Source organism: Hipposideros armiger, unplaced genomic scaffold (genome assembly GCF_001890085.2).
Source record: "Hipposideros armiger isolate ML-2016 unplaced genomic scaffold, ASM189008v1 scaffold_1566, whole genome shotgun sequence".
In the NCBI taxonomy this organism is placed as follows: Eukaryota; Metazoa; Chordata; class Mammalia; order Chiroptera; family Hipposideridae; genus Hipposideros; species Hipposideros armiger.
In genome coordinates, this window is record NW_017732916.1 from 7603 (window position 1) to 17274 (window position 9672).

The 9672-nt window shown below is 41.1% G+C and overlaps 2 protein-coding genes across 2 annotated transcripts; both read left to right on the forward strand.

Moving 5' to 3' along the window:
• The first annotated feature begins 1325 nt into the window (after positions 1–1325).
• On the forward strand, positions 1326–2240 carry RNF148 (ring finger protein 148). The gene has a single exon (XM_019634268.1). It carries the CDS (start codon positions 1329–1331, stop codon positions 2238–2240), a length of 912 nt encoding a protein of 303 aa, XP_019489813.1. The 5' UTR covers positions 1326–1328.
• Positions 2241–4127: 1887 nt separating this feature from the next.
• RNF133 (ring finger protein 133) lies at positions 4128–6425 on the forward strand. Its single transcript, XM_019634267.1, has one exon. It carries the CDS (start codon positions 4495–4497, stop codon positions 5629–5631), a length of 1137 nt encoding a protein of 378 aa, XP_019489812.1. The 5' UTR covers positions 4128–4494; the 3' UTR covers positions 5632–6425.
• Positions 6426–9672: the final 3247 nt, after the last annotated feature.

Sequence of the window (9672 nt, forward strand, 5' to 3'; positions counted from 1 at the left end):
AGGGCACGTCTTAAAATGTGAACTTCCCCTGCTTGGAACCCTTCTCTGGGTGAACTTCCCCGGCTTGGAACCCTTCTCTGGGTTTCTCTAGTCCTTGGAACGTATTCCAGAACCCTGAGTCTAACTTTTGTGACCCTGACAGCTGACGGCTGTTTGCCTTTCCCTCTTTATCACCCTTAGCTCTCTCCTCTCTCACTCTGCCAAACTCACGTTTCTTCAGATCCTTTAACTTGCCACATTCCTTCCTTCTTAGGGTCCTGAACTGCCATTTTCTCTGCCTGGAAACCTCTTTTCTTGTTCTTTGGGCAATTCTGATTGACCTTTCAAGTCTTAAGTGTCATTTTTTGAGAGAGCAATGCCCTGGACCTCCAATCGGAGCTCAGCTCCCCATCGCATCTGTGCTTTTTCCTGATACTCTGTGTTTTCCTCAGAGCCCTTAGCACAACTTACAGTTATACATTTGTGTATGTGTTTCAGTTCTGCCCTCACAAAATAACCATGCTCCACAAAGCAGGTGTATGTCTTTTTTCTTCTCTGATATGTGACCTGTACTTACTATTTGCCTAACACATAGTACAATCTCAGTAGCTATTTTAGTGAATCAAGTTCAATTTGCCTTGCAAGATGGAAATATATCAGGCTAATAATATAAATTTATATTCTCCTTTATGTTGAATCTTGAGGCCTGGGATAAGCATTTGATGTTGAAAGAGAGTAGGAATGATTTGTTCCTGCTTACTATAGAGTGGCATTTTAGGTAATATACTGTATATAACAATAGTGACTGGCCAGGTACATGTGCTAATACATGGATGATTTCTACTCTGCCTAACGGATAGAAAAACAATGAGTATGGAAGTGGTTAGGCAGCTTTTTAATCTATTTAGAACTAGGAAAGAAACTCAAGACTTAAAAAAAAAATTCTTTCCTATGTATTTATTGCTTTAGAGTGTATTCAGATTGTTATAAACCATGAGTCATTGCTTAGCAGCTTTTTGGCCAATAGGATTTCAGTATGCAGTGCATTAGTATACACTCTTGGATTGGCTTAACTACCTCTGATGTCACAATTGCCCCTTTAGGAAGTCATAATTTTCCTGAAATCACGTTGTACTAACAACAACTCTTGCTATTCTGTTTCATTATAAGAAAGATAATCTAACAAAAAAAATGCTGGCGGGAGCAAGATATCTTTGATCCATGGAGACCTTTTTCATTAACGTGCTTTATCTACTGTCAACAATTGAAGCTAGCTAGCTTCTTTACTTTCTTTAATAATTGATGCTGTTTTGTTTCTCATGTTGGTCAGTTAAGAGGCAAATGGAGGGATGAGCCTACTAGGAATTACTCCTTCAACTCACAGTTCTGTTTCATCCCGACTGTTGAGGCTTAGCATCTTTCTAGTGCTTGGCCTACCTGACTCAGAAGGAAAAGCCATTTGGATGGCCCACCTGAATATCACGTTTCAGGTGGGAAATCAGATCATATCAGAACTAGGAGAGAGCGGAGTGTTCGGGAACCATTCTCCTCTGGAAAGTGTGTCTGGTGCGGTGGCCCTTCCTGAAGGATGGAATCAGAATGCTTGTAATCCGATGACCAATTTCAGCAGGCCTGAACAGGCAGACTCTTGGCTGGCCCTTATCGAACGGGGAGGCTGCACGTTTACACATAAAATCAATGTGGCCGCGGAGAAGGGAGCCAATGGCGTGATCATCTATAACTATCCAGGTACGGGCAACAAAGTGTTTCCCATGTCCCACCAGGGGACGGAAAATATAGTCGCAGTGATGATAGGCAACTTGAAAGGCAGGCAGCTCTTGCACTTGATTCAGAAGGGAGTCTATGTGATGGTCGTCATCGAAGTGGGCAGAGTGCACATGTCCTGGCTGAGCCATTACGTCATATCTCTGTTGACTTTCCTGGCTGCCACGGTCACCTACCTTTTCTTGTACTGCGCCTGGAGACCTAGAGCGCCTGATTCTTCCATCAGGAGGCGAAGACAGATCAAAGCAGATGTGAAGAAAGCTGTTAGTCAGCTCCAACTGCGAGTTCTCCAAGAAGGGGATAGGGAACTAGAGCCCAATGAAGACAGTTGTGTCATCTGCTTTGACATGTACAAACCCCAAGATGTAGTTCGTGTTTTAACTTGCAAACATTTTTTCCATAAGGCATGCATTGACCCCTGGCTGTTAGCCCACAGGACATGCCCCATGTGCAAATGTGACATTTTGAAAACTTAAGCAACCTGGAGGATTTTCTGAAGATGTAACCAAGTTTTTCCAAAGTTAAAATAAAATGAATTCTTCCAGCACTGTATGTAGAGAGAAAATTCAACTCCAGCTTCTCTACCTGGGTACTAACGAGGGTGAAATTCATGTGTTTTTAAAATAAATCTTACATCACGCCCAGCTACTTGAACTTGTTTTTTTTTTAATTAGTTTCAATTGTTATACATTTTTGCTCTTATCCAAATAAGGACCTTAGTATATGTTAAAAGCAAGTTAGTCTTTATTTTATACTTTGTTTTCATTTTTGTTTAATATGTAATATCTAATGTTTCTGCTCAGTAAACTTCATTATAGGATTAGATCTTGATTTAATTCCCCGCCATTGTTTGCCAGAGTCCTTTAAATCCTAGCATAGTGGGTCAGCTATGGTAGCAGATTTCCTTTCTAGAAGTGACCTGGTAAATGCTTTTCTTCTCAAAATGATGGTGATTATGTCTCTCTTTGGGATGTTTTGATAATATAGAAAATAGAGATGAAATTTTGTTCAGCTGCTTTCCAGGTTGTATCTTTTGCCTGACTTTGTCTCTTCCTCTTTTCAGATAGATGCATAAACACCTGTGTAACAGTGAGAGGCTGAAAGATTTGGGTTTTGTTGTTTTGGTGTAAGTCTCTCTTTGTGGACAATATGCTAAACCATTGATGTTCAACTCAGAGGGCACTTTGTGAGTCGGCACACTATGTGCTACATTGTCTTTTTTAAAGAGTGGGTTATATGGAAATAAACTCAGATTAAATGGCCTTTGGTGAAGAAAATTGAGCATTGCAAGCTGAAGGTTTTGTGTCAATATTTTCTTTTTGTGCCACTTTTTGCTGGGTAAAAAGTTGTTGGCTCACATATCATAAGAAGTGCTAGCTTCCTAAATCCTGGTGAGACCCAACCAAAAGTGTCTTAGCACCCTGTGCAGAGAGGTCAGAAACATGTGTGTTCAAGGTCAAAATCCTTGACAGGTTTCCTAGCTGGTGAATAAGAACCACTGAGATACATGCAAGTGTATGGCAGCAGCACTGGCTGCTCGTGTTTGTTAGTTCAGAAGCCATTCTTTGGCTCTGAAGTCATCTTGTGCCATTGATCTAAGTGTAGGCAGAGCTGACGGTGTGTATGTGGGGTCTTCCACCAGAGATGTTTGTTGAATTTGGCAAACATTTTATTAACAACATGACCTTTAGTTGTCAGTGCTGTCAGTGGTTAACTTTAAGTGGGGACCTTGAAGTTCTTTTTTTAAAAAAATCAATAGCTCCATTTTTGTTTAAAATGAGTTGTACTAAACAAATACTGCTCTATTTAATCTTTTCCCCTACACCCTTCCTCCTCTTCCAAATACTGTTAGATTAACAACAGATGTCAAGGTCTTCAGAGAAATGAGATTAGTCTTTCTGTCTTTACTGCTGTCATGCCTATGCATAGTCGATGGAAGAGTGAGGAAGTGAGGCTGGCGTAATTTAACAGGATACACTACTTTTAAAAATCAAATCTGAAGCAAACCAACAAACTTCTGAGCAAGCTTTATTAAATAAATTCAGTACAATGGTTTACCTAATTAAAAAAAAATTTGCATTGTGACCAAATGTGAATTTAAAATGGTGTTACAGAGTTCACTGTTTGTTTGGGGTTTTTTTTTGGTTTTTTAACCACATATTTGGTCTTAGTGCTAATTTTTAATTATTTTGTTACAACTTGCCATTTTGTTGAAAATATTTCATTTGAAGAAAAAAGATAATCATACGGCTTTTCTTGCACATGCATTCAGGTTTTAATATGCATGCAATTGTATGAATTTTATATTTCATTTGTAGTTTAATGTGATACCTGTTAACATTACATGTCTCTCAGGGATCGAATCCATCTTACAACCACATAGAAATCACCCATAACAACATGTGAACCATTCAAGCCCATGTACCTACAGCGTGCTCTAAGCTCTTATCTAATTGGCTGTTGTCTTTTATGTCATAATCACATCACTCAACAGTCAGCAGTATCTAGAGTGAGACTAGGGTTTTTTCATTCTAAAGGTTTTCTCTCTGCCGCTAATTAAACATCTGAAACTCATAGGACGTCTTTAGCAATTTCTCACAAACCATGCTGGAAGACAGCGGAACTTTTCACCCAGAAGATCCTTTTCATTGTGTTATTTTAAATTGACTGTCAGCAGATGTGGAAGCCACATCTTTCTGTTGGTGCTTCAGTTACCAGGCAGAGAGAGAGATGAGTCTCCTCAAGATTGGCACCCCAAGACCCACCCCGGCCTCTTCCTGGCTTGTGACATTCAGTGTTCTTTGGTTTCTTAGTCAGAACTGCTGCAGAGCCAGCGCAGTCTGGACCGCTTACATGAACATCACCTTTCATGTGGGGAATCGCGTGCTGTCAGAGCTGGGGGAGACGGGGCTCTATGGAAGAAGCTCCGCTCTGAAGAGGCTGGCAGGAGTTATCGTGCTGCCAGATGGCAAAACGCAAAACGCATGCAGTCCCAACACCAGATTCAGCAGGTTGAGGAACTCAGAGCCGTGGCTGGCACTTGTTGAGCGAGGAAGCTGTCCCTTCACGCAGAAAATTAAGGTGGCAGTTGAGAAGGGAGCCAGTGGAGTGATCATCTATAACTTCCCGGGAACGGGCAACCAGGTGTTCCCCATGTCTCATCAGGCGTTTGAAGACATCGTGGTGGTGATGATTGGTAACCTGAAAGGCACGGAGATCCTGAACCTGATTCGGAAGGGAGTTCATGTTACCGTCATGGTGGAGGTGGGGAGAAAACACATCATCTGGTTGAATCACTATTTTGTCTCTTTTGTCATTGTCACAACGGCCACTTTAGCGTATTTCGTCTTCTATAATATTCGAAGGCTTTGGGTGGCAAGGATTCAGAACAGGAGGTGGCAGCGATTAGCAACAGACCTGAAGATGGCGTTTGGCCAGCTGGAGCTCCGGGTCCTGAAAGAGGGGGATGAGGAAGTAGGTCCACACGCAGATAGCTGCGTAGTCTGCTTTGAACTCTACAAGCCGAATGATACAGTTCGCGTTCTGACTTGTAAACATTTCTTCCACAAGAATTGCATTGACCCCTGGATTCTAGCCCACGGGACGTGTCCCATGTGCAAGTGTGACATTCTGAAAGCTTTGGGGATTCAAGTAGATGTGGAGGAGGGGACAGAATCTTTGCAAGTTCTGATGTCCGATGAATTGCCTGGTATCCTGTCACCTAGCGAGGAGGGGACAAATAATGAACTTCCTGCTGCCACAAGGTTAGAAAAACTGACACACGCGGAGGAGGGAGGGGAGGAGCACCCCACTTCTCAGAATGACGGCCAGTCCAACGCAGGAACAGAAGTTTGCCCTTCACCTTGACAGCATGACCTGTGAGGAAGTGGATTAAACCTGTTTGTCAAATCAGGTCCTAATACTGACAAGCACTTTGTCTGTGTGAAGTGTGGTTTTTGTGTCCTCTTTGGTTACTTGGGTAATTTTATACATTCTTTGTCGAGCCTCAAAGACAGAAAAAAAGAAAGAAAAAAAAAGCCTAGCAAGATTTTCTTGTTTGCCTTTCTTTTTTACCTTTGCTACATGTAACTTTTTGTCCGTGTATTATGCCTGTGAGTATAAATGTTTATTTCTGTGCATATACATGCATGTTAAAACCAAGGACAAACTTTTTTCCCCTAAGTATTGGTTGGTCATATATTGGGCTCTATTGTAGTAATAAAACTGTTAATATAATTGCATGTTCCTTAGACTCCAGAAACTATCAATTAAGTTTGAAAAGCATAAATTATCTTTGATGTGCTGGGAAGAGTAAAATTTATATTTTGAAATTATATGTATAGTACAGTATACTAAGTTTGAAGCCCATTGTGCTGTGTTTTCATTCTTGGCATAAACATTTTGCTGGATAGAATTTTATTACTCTTACTCTAACAGTTCTGCTGAAGCAGTTAGTACATTTTATGTGATCTGCATATGCGTAGCGATAGCAATAGTAAGAGTAAAATACTAGCACTCTTTAAGTGACTGGCAGATATTTCAATGCCCAGTATTTCTTATCATAATTACTAATAATTATTACATGTTCATAATGTGTAGAAAGCATAAAATGATAAAAAAAAATTGTGACATTTAGTCCTGGTGTATTTACTTCCCGTATGTTCTATACTACCCAGTTTATTTTTTGTCATTAAATAAAATACTTAAAATGTGCTGATTATTTTGGAGATAAGTATCACAATGTAGAAGTTATTAGCATGACATCTTGGGAGTATGGTCACCCTGTTCACTTAGTTCCAGGATCTCATAAGTACAGTGCTGGGCAGTCAAATAGTTTTGAGTGAATGAATAATAAGTATCCTTTTCATCATGAAATTATTATGTGTTAACCTGAAAAAGAAAACTGGGCAGTTTATCCCAGTTATACAAAGTAATGGGAACTTAATCCTGAAAATTTTCATCCTAAATCACTTTGACAAAATAGAAAAATTATGACTTTTAGCCCAGAATTTATTACAATTTAGCATGCATAATTTCAATGAGGAGCTTTGAACTCTCCAGGGCTGACAGTGAAATCTGAATTCCTGTGCAGCCCTAGTGAGAGATCTACTAAGAGGAACTCTGTGCGTTGCTCAGTGCAAACAATACTGGAATTCAGATACAGGCAGAACGGCGGTAGTTGGTTCCAACTGCAGCTCCAAGGAAGACTGTTAAGAGGAAGGAGGGACCCTCATAGAAGGCCCAGGAGACCTGGGACACAGCAAAACGTGGGCAAGTGACCAGGTGGGGTGATGCCTTGCTTGGAACACACAGGCTTTTTTATCCCCAACCCTAGTGAGGTTTTGTCTTCATCACAAGAGCTGCTCTTTGAAAGAACTGCATTAGCATCATAGGGGAGATGTAGCAGGAACAATTTGGAGTGTCTTATTAGTTTAGGAGAGTAAAGGCATTTCCTGAGGGACCAAGGATCACAGTGAAGAAACAGGCCCCCGAGAACCCCGTGAGAGCCACTCCTGGTAGAATCAGCTCCTAAGCCAAGATAAGCTGTCATTCTCAGACTGGCCACTGTTGGCATGTTTACCTCTAGGGGCTAGTGGCTCATGGAGTGACTTCCACTGGTTGCCCAAGAGAATCACTGGAACTATGGAAATGAATGCATGTGGTCGTGTGGCAGTCCCTGCAACCACATTTTTAGGATCATTATAGCTCTATGCACTCTTAGCAAATTTATGTGAACTACGGTTTCCATGATAGACCTAGGACTTGGAGAATTAATCATTTGTTCTTCACACTAACACTGCCATTGTGTTGTTTGTCCAGTCTTTCTCTGCATCCTCATTGGTTTCTCTTTTCGTTTCTTTTTTTTTCTTCTTTACTTTCTTCATTGTTGTCAACCTTAAACCTGACTTACCCTCACGTGTAAGAAATTAGTGTGTGCGTACTTTTATAATTAGATGTCTCTTGTTTACATGGGTGTTTAACATTTAACACCATGTGCTTGTTGTCTCGATTTGAGAATTTTCAGTGGATGTTCTTGAAACGGTGGTTAGAACCTGTGTTTGAGGTGGGAATGAAAGGTCAAGACCGTGAACTTGGAACCATCCCTGCTGAGTGCCCACCATGCCGTTGGCAGTGGACTAAGTGCTTTCCGTAGCTGTTTCTTATATCAGCAAAAAACAGCAGTTTTAATCCTTGTCTTCAGAGTGTTGAAAACAGATCAATAAACCACTTTTACTCTGGGTTTAATAACTGGGACCTGGAAATAGCGCTGACATGTCAAATGGTAGGTATTAGTTATTATAGTAGATTTTTACCCAGTCTGTGGGCTGCACAGTTTCCTCTTGTACTTAGTGATGCAAATACTATTTTGTGCCGTAATCATACGGGACGGTACTGGGAATTATTTTGCCCCTGATACCAGTTTCATAATGGATTTCCCTTGCATTTCTCCGTGGTATATATTTTTGCATTCTCTGGTAATAAAATTGATTCCCCATGCTCACCTCTGCTCGGCAGGGGGTTGATGTTCCTTATAAAGATTAAACTTTCTTTTTTCTTTATTACTGGGATAAATTAGGCTTAATATTTACTAAAGTGAAGATGATTCTAAAGCACTTACCACGGATTGGGTGACACTGTACGTGAATTTATTTACACAGTTCCTCGTATCACGCTTATAGTATGCCTGTGTGTTGCTGTAGAATCATTACACTGCATTCATCCTGTAGAGAGAGGTTGGTCAGCCACAGATGTGCAGTCATGGGAGACTTCAGGGACGTAGTCAGTCATGATCTGGCAGTTCTGATGGTGTTCAAGCTCAGTGTGCAGTTAAAGTGTCTCCCTCCTCTGTGAAGTCACTGGTGTTTGAAGCAGCACACAGGAATCAGGTGTGGAAAGGATCGGAGCTTGACGAGGCATTGAAGTTTGCCTTCAAAGAGGAAGGCTTCACCCGCTGAGACTGTGGAGGAGTTATTTTAGTGGGACTCTGTGTTTCTGCTCCATTGTTTGCTATGAGCTCCAGTTTTTATATTTTGAAATATTTTAGAATTGTTTATTTGCTTTTGCATTTACTTCATTTTTTAAGTGCTTAGTGATCAAAAATAAGGATTATGGGTTGTTACAGTTACTGACACAGAACTATCTTATAAAATAATACATGGGTTCCTAAACCACAAGGTGTTTTGGGAGGAGGAAAGGGATAATGTACTTAAGGAGATGAGCTGCGCCGTATACACAGGTGTTAGAGGTATTCCATTGCAATCTCTCCACAAAAGTCTCCTGTTTTCACAGCTACACCACAGTTTATAACACTTCTCTCCGCAGTTATTCTCCATCTTTGTCTGACCTCCCAGATACTGTGCTCCTTTATGATTTCAGCTGCTGACATGACTTTTCCTCGTCAGGGATGGCCAGGGTAACCCGAATGTCAAAACTTCTCTACGCCTGTAACATCTCCCCATTCAGCAGCACACCATTGTTACCATGCATCAGGGTTGGTCATTTTTTGAAAACTTCCCAACTTACAGCTTCTTTTTCAGAATTCCTTTTCGGAATCCACCTCTCGTTTCCACCACTTGCTCTTGGTTCTCATTCCCAGCCGAGGTTCCCTTAACCATCCTTTCCCAGCCCACCTTCTACAGCTTCAGCCAGGGTTTAGGTGTAAGCCATCTTACCCTTGCTCTGCCAAGTGCCTCTGCAGTCTTTGCCTCCTAGGTTTTTTCTGCAGGACCATTTGCCTACCCCGAGTCACCTCTACTGATTTCCACCAGATCTTTACTTCTATGTAAAAATCCTTTATTACTCTCTTAACTCCTTTTATTGTTATTATTCCCCATAGAGTAAGTAGTACTTCTCAGCCTGGGCTGCACATCAGAATCACCTGGAAATCTTTTAAAAATGCTCAGTGCC